At 33.4% G+C, this 16,786-nt stretch overlaps 3 protein-coding genes across 6 annotated transcripts in view; 2 read left to right on the forward strand and 1 right to left on the reverse strand.

Annotated features, from left to right (window-relative positions):
* Nucleotides 1-8,654, forward strand: part of Hr4 (nuclear hormone receptor 4) — a 130,448-nt gene extending 121,794 nt beyond the window's left edge. For 3 of the 4 annotated variants that reach the window (XM_073079038.1, XM_073079039.1, XM_073079040.1), the window contains 2 exons: nucleotides 2,423-2,538; nucleotides 2,797-8,654. In XM_073079038.1, the coding sequence (XP_072935139.1) occupies nucleotides 2,423-2,538; nucleotides 2,797-2,877 (197 nt within the window). In that variant the 3' untranslated portion in view covers nucleotides 2,878-8,654. The remainder of the gene's footprint in view (nucleotides 1-2,422; nucleotides 2,539-2,796) is intronic. The other variant, XM_073079037.1, reaches the window with a different exon arrangement.
* A 1,482-nt stretch (nucleotides 8,655-10,136) lies between these two features.
* eIF3i (Eukaryotic translation initiation factor 3 subunit I) lies at nucleotides 10,137-12,527 on the forward strand. Its single transcript, XM_073079041.1, has 5 exons — nucleotides 10,137-10,292; nucleotides 10,442-10,668; nucleotides 11,133-11,265; nucleotides 11,517-11,684; nucleotides 11,914-12,527. The coding sequence occupies exons 1-5, from the start codon at nucleotides 10,290-10,292 to the stop codon at nucleotides 12,370-12,372; spliced, it is 990 nt and encodes a 329-aa protein (XP_072935142.1). The 5' UTR covers nucleotides 10,137-10,289; the 3' UTR covers nucleotides 12,373-12,527.
* A 251-nt stretch (nucleotides 12,528-12,778) lies between these two features.
* Nucleotides 12,779-16,665, reverse strand: PpV (Protein phosphatase V). Its single transcript, XM_073079042.1, has 6 exons — nucleotides 16,409-16,665; nucleotides 15,216-15,361; nucleotides 14,045-14,186; nucleotides 13,633-13,787; nucleotides 13,381-13,493; nucleotides 12,779-13,042 (listed from the first exon to the last, which is right to left on the reverse strand). Exons 1-6 carry the CDS (start codon nucleotides 16,571-16,573, stop codon nucleotides 12,852-12,854), a joined length of 912 nt encoding a protein of 303 aa, XP_072935143.1. The 5' UTR covers nucleotides 16,574-16,665; the 3' UTR covers nucleotides 12,779-12,851.
* Nucleotides 16,666-16,786: the final 121 nt, after the last annotated feature.

The following is a 16,786-nucleotide window of genomic DNA, read 5'->3' on the forward strand; positions in this document are numbered from 1 at the left end:
AGTACTACTAGTAATGTTGTTTTGAAAACAGGTTTACTAAAAAATAAGTCTGGTTTTATTTTTGTACTCCAAATAATAGAACGTAGTTTATTTTTAACTTTGTGAACGATTCACGATGTGAATAATTACGTGGAATTTTAATCAGTTTTGACGTTAAAAATCATAGATTAGTAAAGATACTTCGCCGCCTTGAAATTTAATGGAGCCACAAACGGTTTATTAGTAAGTTCTTTTTTTGGATTCTTGACAAATAAAAACATTTTTAGAGAAAATTTACGAATAAATAACTAATACTGCGTAATTTACATAATAAATAAATAATTATTTTAAATATTTTAGGGACATTTTAGCACGGAGACGTGGCAAAACTTTTTTACGCCAATTCTCAAAACTGGTTACATTTTCTTGTTAGGAGTGAGTAATCTTTACTTATTTATGTTAAAAATGAACAACGTGTCTTACATTTAACTGGCGCGGAAGTTCTAGTTTCTGAAGTGATCATAAAACGTGAAACTGCGTGCACGCAGTCATAGTATGGAAACTATGACATCCTGCGTTATCGTGCAGTAAGTAGGTCACCTCACTGTTTGAAAATTATTTTCACCGCGCGCGTACGTTATTACGCAGTTATGAAAATACTATGTTTCGCTTAGGAGATTACGGGTTTCTTAGTACTTTATGTTCCATTGTGCGTAGGCAGTTATAAAATCACAATCCTTGAACGTTTTGCGAGGGATAAATAAGTTTTAGTAATACCCAATATCAGCAATTTCAAAATGAAAACTATGTATATTTTTACGACTCAACCAAAACTAATTCTAATTGTAGTAGGAACCTCTTGGTACAATAAATATGTATCTTTATTAAAACGGCGTCTTCAATAAGATTGTTATGTATAAAGCTAAGAATACACGGGCGAAAGTAACTTCCAATCCGACATTCTATACCGCAAGTGCCGCGGTGAAATGGAAAGCGTTTGCGCAACCGCTTCGTGAGTGTGCGAGCGAGACGGAAACTACGTAATGTATTACAGAGTGTATTCAAATAATTTATTATAATCAGATTATCTGAACGAGAAATTCTTTCTAATCAATTTATTTTTGAATAAGCTTTTCTAATATAAAATAATTTGGTTTGTTATTTGCATACTGTTTTGTATATATATTTTTCGGTTTAAAATTTGTAGACTGATTTATCTTTATTTGCTCGAATCTATAAACCTTTTCTTATAAATAGGCTTTAGTAAATAAATTTAATCGTAAAATCGCAACCAAGGATTTTCAGAGAAACATAAAAACGCGGTGACGAATTGATCTGTTCATTATCAGTTTCAGTTAACTTAATAATAGCCGTAAAACTTTAACCGCGGGCAAATATCTGCACGGTGCGTGCATTGAAAACAAAACGCTATTGTGAACGAAGATTTATCACCGTAACGGAACGGAACAGAGGTGTCGCGCAACACGGCGTATAATAGCTGCGTTACGTCAGCCCCAACGGGACAGCATTTCACTCTCGGCGAAAAGCGCGATGCGGAAGCGAACTTTCTCTTTTGCAACCATCGCTTTGCGGCGAAAAAACGCGCGCGCTAGACCCGGCCCGGCTTGTCGCACAGTTACGTAACGTGATACGCAGGCTGATCCGTGCTCGTGTGTACGCGGGCTAAGTTTATAGTCACAGACGCAAAATGGCGCCAACTATCTGGTTATTGCGCGGAGTTATTGGTCTAACGGCTAAAAATAGTCTACCCACAATAGTCGATCGATGAGTTTGATTTTATCTGCATATTGATAAACGAAAAGTGGAAATAAACAAAAATATATATTCGATTATTTAATTATCTAGCGAACGTTACGATCAAGTACAAAAAGTCGAGTTAATCAGTAAAACGTAACTGCAATAAATACGTACACGAACCATTCGCGCACAATACCGTAGAAGAACGCACGCGCAAGAGCGAGACGGGTATAGCGAGTGAGGACGCGAGCTCGAGCGGAGGTCAACGGCTAGCCGCGGTCGTTGCCCCGCTATCGGAGTGACCTACTGAGCGCGTGACGTCATCACCGCACCGCACGCTCTGTGGCATTGGTGGGTTGCCGCCTCACAACGCCATCTAGAGACGAGTAGAGAAACTAAGGAATATATTTCGCGGTTAACTCACCAGTGTTTTCGGTGGATTTCATATCACGAACATTTAAAGAGTTAATTTAGAATTTTAACTTTGGAAATTGTAATATGATTTCGCGAAATACTTTGGTAATAGAGAATAATGATTTTTACTCTTCGGTATTTTAGTTAAAACCATACAATCGATATATTTATTACTGTCTTCTATTTGATATCTCTTTTTAACTGTTAGGAAGTTCTAATACGTTAAATATTTTCAATAGTATATCTGGTACTAATCTGATATTTCTTTCAGAAGTGGAGCTGGAGAGTATTCAGGATCGGTACGTCCAAGTGCTCCGGAGCTACTTGGAGCACGCCGCCCCTCACCACCCTGGCCGCCTACAGGAACTTTTCGCTAGGATACCAGAGGTACACATTTTTATTACAAATAGTTCTCTTAAATATGAATTAAATTGAAACTGGATTAAATGTACTCAATTAAAGATTTTGTGGTTGGTTATAAATTGCTTCTCTGTGAACAAAACAGGGTAATTTTCTATCATGGTCATCAGTAGTAATTCTAGAATAGACTACAGATCTCATTGTATCTCTTTTTGTTTTGACTTAAACAGTTGTGTTAAACAAATTATCTTAAAAACTTAATTCTATCTTTTATTTCATTTTCAGATCCAGGCGGCAGCGAACTTGCTCCTCGAGAGCAAGATGTTCTACGTACCGTTCGTGTTGAATTCCGCGGAGATTAGATAGTATATGGCCCGGCTGGGCGTCTAGTTCTCAATGTACGAACCTTGGTCGCGCCCTCGCCGCGCCCTCGTAATTTGAACGCCCAGTCATTAATCCCTAATCAAGAGTTCGTACATAATCCTCGCTAGATAGCCGGGCAGTGACAATAAGCAACGCAAGTGCTTCGATCTCCCTCCAAAGCCGGCACGTAACCGAGCTAGTGACAGTGTGTGAACGTTTCGCGATATAACAATTTCGCAATGATTATGCGTATGTGACCGCGCCCGGACAGTGCGGACCTGTGTGTATTGATTAATCTTTAGTAGAGGAATTAAAACGTCCCAATTGACAGACTGATTTATTATTAAATAGCTATTATTTAATAGGGACTTGAATGCGTGTTTTATACGTGGTAGTGTATACTACTTAGTGTTAAATAGAATAAAATATATAATTATGTTACTATTTAAATTTTGTCAGTCGGAGATCGCATAATATATTATTTCTGTAAATATAGAATATACACGGTAGTTGATAGTGTAAGCCGTTGTTTTAGACAGAATTGTTTCTTGTAAATGAAATATTGCTGTTTTAGTTTGCATTTTATATTGTCTAGGTTTAACCGGTAGACTAACTACTGGGTGTGTAATATGGAAGAATTTTAATTTAATTTTATATGACTTGTTCATAGTGTAAGTAGCACTAAGTACCTATTCTCAGTGTTTACCAAGACTGCTTGTATACTACTGTACTGTTTATACACTAACATAATGTAGCGTGGTATCTCGCGCCTCTTGTAGTCACAACTTATGCATTTTTATTGCCAATATTTTCGCATAACTCTTGTGCATATTATGTTCGAAACGTTTCACTTCTCTTTATTCTGGTCTAACTAGGTGTAAGTAACCGGTAGAACTATGCATGTTCCAATTTACGTTTTCGCTTGTCAGATTTTATCTTGTGAGTGCGTTTATAGAGATGCTTACTACCAGACGGTCCTGTAATACTTTAAGAATTGAGTGATTTAAAATCATAAGATATCTCTGTTTTAAGACAAGTATATTTTCAGTCGTTTAGAGCAGGGCTCTGGATTAAAAAAAATGTGAAGCTGACTGTAGCACATGAGGCTTTATCTTAGATCTCAAGAGAATTAAATAATTTAATAAAGTGACTAAACTTCAAGCCCTTTTTGAAGTTAGTTTAGTGACTTTATAATATAAATACTATGCCCTAAAGCAGATAATCAGAAAAAAATAACTGGTTTAATTTAAATACTTATTAATAAAATAATTAATGCCTAAAATGTAACGAATAATTGGAAAACGCAGTCTCTATATTCGCACTCTTTCTTTGAGCATTTTAAATGGTGTTCATTTTCGATTTGGGTGCTTCGAAAATTTAGAAATACTTTGCTTCCTTTGATGTGTTCAGATGAAACGATGCTCAATGCTTATATAATTTTCATATTTTTTACCATTTCACGTCATGTTGTTTTACAATTTTCATGCAAAATCTACATCATCACATTTCATTGTGTTGCATCTATGTTAAATAATCTACGAATTTTAATGCATACATTTGTTGATCAATTATTCTATTTAATAATTAATTTAATAATTTCAATTAACGAATTGAAAAGTTAACACGAATTGTAAACATTTTTATACGTATATTTCCAAACTGTATCCACTTGTAGCCTTGTATCCTTTAACTGGTTCCTGGCCGAGGCTTCCTTCATCAGAACATGTTCACGACCACGTAGACACATGACTGTGCATAAATAACATCATTAAATATCTCTTACATCAGCTCTACATAGAATCTGTCGGATCCAAATAATTCCTTAGCTTCACCGATTTCAGCTCTTTAATCATATGAATACCTAACAAACACACGGCCACATGTGGTCTGAAGCTCTCGTTAATTTGTTGTCACTAAAAACATGGCAATTTTTAATGTTATGAAAAGTCGAAATGGAGAAATATTTTGTAGCATTAACGAGACAATAAAGGCTTTTGTGGTGCAAGCTGAGATACTTACTGCAAATCACCTATATGCTTTCAGACAAATCCAGTAATATGTCCTATGACTCTAAAGCTCCCATTAACAGCTGATGCTCCGAGTCATTCCAATCCTTCAATTCTTTACCTCTTCGCAATCCCCCTTGTCACCCTGTTCATCAAAAGTGACGTAGGATAAGCCAAAACTTGTCAATCACGATTACATCAATCAATTACATCACGATATTCATATGTCAATTAAACGTGACACACACAAATCACAATTACATACAATTATGTACGTATTAACTGCATTATTCCCTGAGCATTCCCGTCGTTTCCAATATCATTAAACGTTTCATTCATTTCATTTAACATCATTAAACGTTATAATTTAACATGTCTGATAAGTACGTAAAATCATTATCAACGTCATTATCATTATTAACCACCGGTGTATATCACAGTGAACCATGCTAGGCTAGTTGGAAGACTTTGTACACCATTGAGAAGGTTCTATTGAACTCTGAGGCATTTTTCATCATGTTACCTTCACCGTTAAAGCAAGGAGTGATTAATTTATGCTTAACACATATATGACTAAAAAAAACCTTTGATAACCTGGACCTCCAGCTTGGAAAGCATACCACTGTGTTATACCTTCTCATTAACATCGTATTATATAGGCATCATATAATAATCTACTATCATATTCATAAACATTCGCATAGTCATAACTATAACATTATTACTAAAATTCGATAGCATGTAATTACATTATCATCTTTTCTAAAATCGTATTTCGACTAACACTGTAATGACCACTGCCTCTATTCTTAGTGTTAATTGCCGTTATCGTTATTAACAATCGTATTAATCATTAATGTTATTGTAAAATTGTAATTAACGTTCCAGCAACGGTGAACAGTTACCACTAGATATAGTTAAGGCGATGTACGCCAGTAAAAATTAAGTAATTACAACCAAAAAGTTCGTTCTAGGGACTTAGGTTCTAGGTAATAATACTTTATGCCTTAATGACGTCAAATATTTCGATGTCGTAAATGCGCTAAATGTAACGCGACACTGTTCTACTTTTTCACTAATTCTTTAAATATTTATAACTATTTTACAAGTGATTTTATTAAGTATGGATTCTAAATAAGTTATTATAGATGAAATCCAAAACTAAAATGCCCATGAGATCTATTGCGACTCGGAGTCTTATTTCGGTCCCTTTAACATCATTAGCAACCCGATTACGAAGTAATAGGTAAAACTACACATAATCACTTATTTATACGCGGAAAACATAAGATTATAAGTTAATCACCAACCAGAATCAGAATTCAGATCACGCATAGGTACTACTGAAGCGTCACAAACTTACACGACTTAAAAGGAGTTTAAGCAATCATTTCACATCCGTAGTCGGGTAAATTAGTTACATAAAGTAGATGAACAGTCTATATTGCAAATATTTTGTAATTATGTAATCCTGTTACCTGAATGAGCGACACACGTCCGTTCCTCATCATGTTACCATTAGTTAAGTTTTAGCTGATATCGTGTTTTGTACATTGTATGTAATTAGTTCGACTACAACCAGTTACGATACTGCCATGAAATGCCTAATTAGTTTTGCAAATAATTTTGTTATATACTTTACGTATGTTTTAAGTTAATACAATTCGAGAAATTATTAGTTAATTGTGATAAACAGTGATAGGTTATTGAAAGGCATGTGTGGCGGCCCGGCAGCGTACAGCGCCTCCGCCTCGCACGGTAGCTATCGGGTTTACGATCCTTAATACTGGCATAACCTTCCGACGATTGGGTATTTACACATATTTATTTATTCACTTTTATCTAACTTAAATTATGATTAATTAGTTCATAAAAACGCCATCAGAACGACGGTGTTAAATCTAAAGTCTGAGGTAAAGATGCCTTTATAGATTTTTAAACATGTAATGACGGAATCGTAAATATAACTTTAGTCGCGAATCGAGCATCGTTCTACTAATATGTTAACGATATGTATGTAAGTAATATTGACACTTATTTTGTTAGTAGCGTAGCTTATTGTTAAGGCGAAACTAACGGAAGTGTATCAAAGGGAAACTAGATTTGTAAGAAATGTTATTGGCATTGTACAAAGGATAGTATTGTTAGTAAATAAACAATGAAATTGGCGCATTACTGGCGAGTACCTTATTAGAATAGTACACGAAAAGCCCACAGAGGCTATACATTGATAATTAATGTAAATAAACGTCGTGTTATAATGGCCATTTGCTTTTCGTTGCTCTCCTAAACTTAACTAAAGCGTTTCGCCCCTCGACATTTCAAATGAAAGCTTCATAATTGTTGTACAATCATAAGTAATATGTTAAAAAAACGACTGAAACTTAACAGCGATAAAAGTAAACACATATTTTGCTGCTGCGTGCTGTTTCATTTTTGATAATAACATTACACACATTCAAAATTTGCGTTTAAAGATCTCGGAGATGCCTACTACACCGAGAGAACATGATGATACCGACTTGAGGTTTACTTCTCCCTTTAGGAATATAAATGTTCACTGACTATACTAACATATATTCATTAATATAATGTCATGTATATTTGTAAGAAAAAAGTATTAAGTATATACTACGCATTACCTAGAAACAGATACAAGATACGAGTTCACCGAAGTCGGATGTCACCTTGGTAATGTCGCGGAAACATTTTGACTGATATAAATATTAGTAATGTTAATATATTTATAAGAATATAACAAAATCTTAATGCATTTCACACTTTCTTTACAGTCCATAAGGGGATAATTAATTACATCTAAGATATTGTGACGAAATATTTTCACATTCTTAGCGTAAGGTTTGTTGTGTATAAAACTAGTGTCACGTACTTTGGATAATGGAGGGTTGAAAACTGTGTACATTAGACATTGTGTTAAAATAGTTATGAAATAAATCGAGTGTAAATCCGTAAGAGAATATATATTTGGAAACGTTGACGAGTGTTTGTTGTATGTATGTAATTACATGTCACAGATGGTATTTGAACTCTAAGCATATAAATATATACATATGTATCTATTAAAATATTTGTTCTTCAAGTTATTACATGTTTTAGTCGATTATCAAAAATTGATCGATCGATTATAAAAAATACAGTTACACAAACAAACACGTTTCGCTTGCCTTGCTAAAGTAATTTTCAAATTAACTTAATTATTTTATAAATATTTTTGAAATAAAATAGAATTTAAGAAACCGTCACATTTGTTTCACCGTGCAGTCATTGGACACGACAGCAGAGTAGCGTAATTATTGTTTAACTTAAGAGTTCAATGTGGTTGAGTGTGCTGTATTTCACGTATTTATATAGTTGGGCTCGCTCAATTTCAAGACTTATCGCTTTCTGATCTAGCATATACTTTTAAGTATTATGATCCCTAGGGTTCTATGTTTAAATGTAGCAAATCACATTAGTTGCTGATTGCTGAACTGTTCTCGATGGATAAAAGGCTGTTGTTAAAATTCGACCAAGTTAAGATACACAATGACTGTTAGTACTATTATGATTCTGATGATTGTATCATGTTTATATCTCGTTCGAGTGGTGCGCCGTGTGTTAGTCAATCGATTGTGTACTGGTTTGCCAAGAGAAGTTACCTACAGTTGTGTTTAGTTAGCGATGCATAACGTGTTTGTACTTTAATTTGTTTTTTAGTTGTACTCTTGGAAATCAATGGTTAATAACTTAAGAAAATAAAATGTATGTGAAATATGTCATTTCTTTTATTTTAATTCTTTCTTTGCTCATCACGAAAGGAAGTACATCCACAGTACTTGCAAATACCTTTGGTGTAAATAAGAAATTATAATTGTATGCAAAAGACTAAAAAAGGATGAGTAAATATGAAAGGGATCGAAAATGGCCTGAATTTCTTCGGAAAAGAATTGTATCGTAGTGTCGCTTTTTTGCTCGATTTGGCAGAGAACTGCCATGCCCCCAGATATTACCTATTTTATTTTTATAATTTCAATAGTCAATTATTTATTTTTCTCAGAATTATAATATTTTTATGTAGATCTTGAAATTAAAATACTTAAGATACTTTAAAATTTCGATCAATATTAAATACAAGTTATTAAAATATAGTGAGCGCACTGATACATACGCCATCTATCCCTATTTTCTGACAATGTATCTAACATAGATGGCGTAAAAAAAGGGGCGATGATGAATGAAATACGTAAACAAATTATAATAAAATTAAAATAACTGTAAAATTAAGTTTTATTGTTTTTATTTGTATTTATTATAATAGCAGTTACAGTAGAAAACGGATTGAAAATGATTAACTGTCTTCTTATTACGGTTCAATAATTACATCGAAAAATACCGGTTTGTTATATGGAGACACCCTTTTATTCAACTTTACTTTTATTCAATTTTACCACGCGTTTATTAGCTTAACCTGCATGTATGTATATAATGGAATCATTGAACGCGATTTTTACCCACTTTGAACGTTCCGATTAATACAAAATTTTGAAGAATTATCACGAACCGATGACAATACATGATCTACGATTTTCCTTGTGAGATTTTAGCGTGGTTCTTAATTTTTAAAGTATTATTATTATTAGTACGTATTTGTTGTTTCTATGTACGTAGTTGTATTATCTGTATAAATTTCAAGTCAGACAGCGGTGTCGTAGTAATAGGGTTCCGTTTTTACCCTTTCGGTACAGAACCCGAAAATAATGAATGAGTGTTTTCTTCTTACAAAGACCGACAGATTTCACCTAGACAGATAGACAGTCAGCACCTTAATAAAATTTTACACAAAAAAAGGCTTTGTTTTCAATGCGGTATTATAATGTACCAAGTTCAGGTACCAGGGGAATATAGCTATAGAGGAAGTCATTCTTCCAAAGAGATTCATACTAAAATGCATCTCTTTCCCTCTAACCGTGTGCAATAAAGTGTGAGGGAGACGCAAGTTTTTTCATGAAAAGGTAACGTAATAGAAAACAGCGCCATCTTGTATCCAATAGCAGAAAAAGAACTCAATATTGCCATATGTAATGTATGCCATATTAATATATTTATCTTTTATTCTCATTTTGCAATTTTATTGCTAATTTAAATAAAATTTCTTGTATCTTTTCTTTACTAATGAGTTTTTTATGAGTCCATTTTCTATAAATAATTAAAATAGTTACGTCATTTTAAAAATATAACATTGTTGATTGTCTTTAGTTTTATATAACGCCGTCTGTGGTCTTCATAGTCTGTGGGACTGTGGCACGGTGACTAAATCGGTCCTTCAATGTCAAAAAATTGCTGCCGCCACATGTCACTATTAGAAATTTTGTGATATTTCTTATTTTTATCGTTTTAAAAATATAAAAAATGGTAGGAATATTGTTAAAAAACTATTCATATTATTCTTTACAGTTTCTTAACAGTATCAGTTACTGTGCTTTGTTATTTTATTATAAATGCATATTTGTTTCACTTTGTGTAACTATTTTACATGATGTTTTTCACGTTATCCTTTTCAGAAACCTCTTATGCTTCAAGGGCACGAGCGTGCCATCACGCAGATCAAGTATAACCGAGAAGGTGACTTGCTGTTTTCTGCTGCTAAGGACTCGAAGCCCAATGTGTGGTGGTCACTTAACGGGGAACGTCTGGGCACTTTTAACGGCCACGGAGGTGTGGTGTGGTGCTTGGACGTCGACTGGCAGACCATCAACCTTATTACAGGAGGTGGTGACAGCTCTTGCAGGTAATTTAATAACATCAGATCGCTTTTGTACAATACTTAAATATCAAACAGGTTTTGGATCAATATGTAATCATCTGATGTAATTACATGTACATAAGGATTAACAGCTAAATTCTTAGGTATGTAAATAAATAATGACCCTGGAGCTGCAAGACAGGAGTAAACATCAGTAACAGTAAACAAGTATATTGATGTCACAATACTAAAATCTAAAATTTTTATAGATATATAATACTCTTTAAGTTTATACTGATTTTCAAGTTAACTACAAGAAATACAATTTGTATTTAGGTCTTTTCTTGTCAAAGCTTCTTGCAATATAAAAGACACGAAAGCACTGTATTTTATAAAATGTATACTGTTTTCCCTTATATTTATATTACAAACATTAGAAGCAGACTTTCAGCATGTTTTATATTAATGTTAAATATGTATTAACTTACTTTTATTTCTCAATATAATAGATTGTGGGACTTGGAAACTGGCAGGAACATAGCCACAATAAAAACAAACTCCTCCGTGAGAACATGCAATTTCAGCTTCAGTGCCAACCAGGCCGCCTACACCACTGACAAGGCCATGGGACACCCTTGTGCAGTAAGTAAACATAATTTTAATTTGTCTAAAATAAAAGTAAATGCTCTTAAAAATTCAGTTCTAGTCAGTATTTTAGTGATTCTTCTCAGTTCATATCATCATTACAAAGTGGCCCCCATGCATGTTAGACTTTTAGCCATTCCATGATTCCAATTTTCCCGAAGTCGATAATCTTTTAATGTTATACAGACATAATGTACTTTTTTGATATTACTTGTGTACTTTTGCTAAATAAACATTACCATTTTCAGGTATTCATAATTGACACGAGGACCGTCGATGAATCAATTTCATCACAGTCTCCCATACTGAAGTGGGATATTACTGATTCTAAAGTCACTTCCATGGTCTGGGGTACCCTGGATGAGACCATCATCACTGGTCACGAGGCTGGTGACCTCATTCAATGGGATCTTAGGGTATGTCTTATATGTCTTGTTTTAAATGTGTATACTAATATTAATTTCGTAAAATCTATATACAAAATTGTTTCATGAAATAAGTTTAAAATAAAAAAACTCGTGGAGTACACACAAGTAATTCATATCTTTTCATGATTTATACAAGTATCTTTTATACTGATATCTTTTGGTTTGCATAAAGCCTATTTAATTCAATTAATTATTTTATTTTAAACTTTGTTTTCAGACCGGCAAGAAGATTCACTCGGTAAAAGAGCACACCCATCAGATCAATGACATGCAGCTGTCCCGTGATGGCACCATGTTCATTACAGCATCTAAAGATCAAACTGCTAAGCTCTTTGACACCAGCTCATTGGAACTGCTCAAAGAGTACAAAACTGAGCGGCCAGTGAACTCCGCAGCTCTTAGCCCCATCCTTGACCATGTCGTACTCGGAGGTGGTCAGGATGCCATGGAAGTAACAACTACCTCCACTCGGCAGGGCAAGTTCGACGCCAGGTTCTTCCATCTCGTGTTTGAAGAAGAGTTTGGCCGTGTCAAAGGTCACTTTGGACCTATCAACAGTTTGGCTTTCCATCCTGATGGTAAAAGTTACGCATCCGGAGGTGAAGACGGTTATGTACGAGTGCAGAGTTTCGACCAATCTTACTTTGATTATACTTTTGACTACAACAGAGATTAAACGAGTTGTATAATTGAGTTATTCCATAATTTCAGTATTGGAAACATTCTGTGTCTCATCTGTCACATAACAATATTTTAATAAACTACAAATCAAAAATACATAATTTCACAAAGTTCTGCAGTGTCTTTAATAATAAATATATTAGTATATAATTGATGTTTGATTCTTTTATCTAAAAAAATAACAAAATAGTAATAGAAAAACTTTTGTCTATCATGAGCAGGGATTGATATGTTCAAAGCTTGTAGTTATCAATAGAGCCATATGTGTTACACAATTAGAACAGAATGAATAACTTAAAAGCAAAAATTAATATTTACATACATAGTTTGGCTTAATATCATTAATTAGTTACAAATACTGAAAGCTTAACTTGTAAGAGATTCATAAATAACTGTTACAATTACAATATACAATGCTTTATTATACAAAATATCATAGTAATTACAGTGAGAATATCACTTTTCTTACACCTATTACAAAAAGTATGGAGTAGTGTGTTGAGGTGGCACTTCTCTTTCACTTTCCGGAACAGCTTGGAACAATTTTGCATTTCTGTCATTGACTGTTTTGAATTCCATTATGGATGCAACATTTCCACATCGGTAACAATAATTGGGGGCTGACCATATTGTCACCAACCTCTTGTCGAACATGTATTTGTAACCTGAAGGAGTTTAAGAAAAAATACAATAACATGATAACTAGTTTCTACTTTAAATGCTACTACATTCTATGTCTAATATTGGTGGAAACTAGGGTCCACCACACTATTGAGTGCAGTATATGACAAAATTATACCATGCAAATTATCATTCACATGAAAGTACTAAGAGTACACCCAGAAAATGAACAGTAGTGTCTTCTAGGGTGTTTAGTCATCAATTTCAATCATCAACAACAAATTGCAGTGACTACTGCAAAGCCCTCTTTTATAAGGAAAATCCATGTCAAACAGAGTACTTTTAAGAGGCTATAAGATTAGGCAAAAAGGCATAAACTAACCTTCATTAACAAGTTGATGTGCTCGACAAATTAGATTCAAGTTGTTGTAATCCATAAATAGTTCTGTAACATAACTGCCAAATAGCCAACCTGCACCTCTGGGACTCACAGACCTGCAAATGTCATAAAAAATATTTTAGTATAATATAAAAATATTTGGTTGTATTTTTGAGGGGAGGGTACTTTTTCATGTAGACATTTTTCAAATTTTTGTTGAGTTTTATTTTTGAAAATTTTGTCCAGTTTACATACCACATCTTGATTTTAGCAGGGTCTGACCACAAAAGGTCACAGAATGCACCTTTGTGTGGTATTTGTTGGTTCCTTTCAATGCAGCGTATTTGATCTAGCATTGAAATTTCAGGAGAAAGTCCACCATGAACACATAATACCGTTTCATCTATAAGCTGCAAAAAAGGGTATTTTTACTAAAAATAGTTACATACATGTGAGGTTGGCTACTTCTGACGATAATGTTGGAATGCTTCATAACACTGCCCCTCAAACCAAGCATCAGCATCAGCAGTTACCACTGTTGTTATTAGGCAGATATGAGTATGGTGACTCCGAAACCAAAACACAAAGATTCCAACTCCTTTAAATGTACAATGAATGGAAAACATTCAAATAAAAACATATTAGTACAGTACAAATCACAACTTACAGCTGCAACTGTGAGTAGGTCAAATACTCTACAACAATCTTTCCAAGCATTAGCGTTGCCATATTTGTTTAGACATTCATCATAGAAGCCATACACTTTTGTGATTTGACAAGTCTCGTGATTTCCTCGCAGTAATATGATTCTGGAAGAATAAAATATGAAATTTATTTATTAAGAAAATATTCAGCAATTCAACAATATACAGGGTGAATTTTTCAAAGGGGCCTTCAGGGCCAAATCCGAAACTGTAAGGATTAGCAAAAAATGCTGAATGGAGTTACGAGGCTGATTTTGATAAATAATTAATGAATGGCGGAAACTTAACTGCCAAATTATTATGAAAAAAAATTTAATTTTCTTAAAAATGAAACTTTTCCTTTACTTTGTCATTTATCATTACTTCCCAGAATGAGTACTATGAGATAGTAGAATAATATAGAGGATGTTTTTTTTTTCAAAATGAACTCGTTCGATTCTGGCTAGGGAAAAAGATATTTTAAAAAACTAATGATGCAGTTTTAGTTTTTATCAAAATCGGCCTCATAACTCCTTTCATCATTTTTCCCTAATCCTCATAATTTCGGATTTGTCTGAAAGCCGATTTGAATAATTCACCCTGTATATATTTTTACATGGTAAGGATTAAGGATTAGCTCATATCAGATAGGAAAGTCTAATCAAAAATGAAAAAATACTTTCTATAGTTAAACATTAATTTTGTTTACAATATTGTTGTGATCACAGTAATTATCCAATTTGATAAATATTAATTTTTAAATACACCAAGATAAGAACCAATTGTTATGAAGGTGAATGCAAGATATGAAACATTCTTGCATATACAAAGATAAGTGGCAAACTAGCAATGTTGATATTTTAAAATGCATGCAATTTAGTATCACAATTATAAAATATACTAGTATGTTGTTGGGTGTTTATTTTTATAATTTTAATATCACAAATCAATAATAAGGTATTAACAGAATTGGTTCTTCAATTTTGTAAATTCATTCATTCATTTTTGCAGTAAAAGCAAGTACATATAATAAGTGAAACAAGTACATATAAAACCTGAGCTTAATATTGTTTTTACAGAAATGTACATCTCATCATGATCTCATAACTGTGGTATGCATGTAATGTCAGATTGACGTTACAAATTTAGTCTTACCTGTCAGGATACCTTGCCTTTAATGCCATTAGCAGTGTCAATGTTTCTAAACTGTAATAACCTCGGTCAACATAATCTCCCATGAAAATATACTTTGTGTGTGGCACCTGCCCTCCAATGTGGAAAAGTTCTTCTAAATCATAAAACTGAAAGAAAAAACCATATCAATATTATATGTCATGGAGAGTAGAATTGTTTTGTTTTAGAACAGGGTCAAGATCAAGACTGATAAATTCAATTAGTAGTTGTTGTGGGTTGTGTGTTACCTTTTACCGCCTTTGGTGTTCACAACAGAAATGATGGATGGCTTGCAATGAATGGCATTAAATGGTGTAGACTTTAACAATAGGATAATTATTTTTTATGCAAATTATTGAAAAAGATTTGACATAATAAAATTTTATAAAAAATCCTCTCCTGAAGTTGGGGTGTTACATACACATATGGTTTGAACCCAGCGATACACATTCTTGAATATATTCCTATGAACCTACAGTTATAGAAGTAGAAATAACAATATAAATACATATTACATAGGGAATCTAAACTTTTCAAATATATCGACGGGTCCTACGTAAACTGGTGCAAGTGTGTTTTCACAACTTTACATTAGAGCAATTTGAATGTTCTAATACATGTAACTTTAACATTATTCATGTATAATGCAGTAAAGTTGTGAAAACGCACTTGCACCAGTTTACATAGGACCCGTCGATGTTATAATTTAATCAAAGCCTTTTTTTATTGTATTCAAGTTTTTATCTTCTGAGATAAGGATTTGGATTTATACAATATGTACTTCTCCAAAATTAACTTGATAAGATTGGGGGAGCCAGCGAGCAACGAATTGGTGTCTTGCAAAGGTCGTAACAATTTTATGAATCCAAATTTTACATGATACATAACCCAAAGAGAATTTAATCAATGTCTATGGGGCAAATCTCAATCATAAAACATAGGAAAATAATTCCAAAAGCAATCTATTATTGCACCGTACTCATAGCCACAAGAGGAAGGTCTTCATACGCCTAATAGTCATTCTTTACACCAAAACATGGGTGGTGACAAAATTATAGAGCAAAAACATTATCGTCGTCATCATATCAAGAATACAAAGAAAAATCTTTTTATCGAAGCAAAATCTTACAAAACATGAAATATATTAAAAATAAGTAATATATTGAGAAAGTTACCTGTCCATGTATATCGCCACACACCGTTACAGGTGTTTCTACCGGTTGTACATTGGGTTCTTCTAGCAGTAAGTCGCAAACTATATTACACAGTTCCCGCAAATCATCTTCGGGAAGATATTTACATCTTTTTGCGATTTCTATCCATTTATCAACGTCAGTCATGTTTATTTATTTCTTATTGGCAAAAAGGCTTTACAAATGCAGACTAACTTGCCTCTTCTGACTTGGATCAGTGAAAATTATTATCGGAAATATGTCAATATAAATTGTCAATGTCATTTGTCAGTCGTCAAATACAGATAATATAATTAACGGACAAACTATTCTATGCATGTAGCGGTTTTCAGAAACATCTATGTTCGATTGTCTGTGACA

This window comes from Epargyreus clarus, unplaced genomic scaffold (genome assembly GCF_041222505.1).
Source record: "Epargyreus clarus isolate Ecla_fem2 unplaced genomic scaffold, WU_Ecla_fem_2.2 ptg000014l, whole genome shotgun sequence".
Classification (NCBI taxonomy): domain Eukaryota; kingdom Metazoa; phylum Arthropoda; class Insecta; order Lepidoptera; family Hesperiidae; genus Epargyreus; species Epargyreus clarus.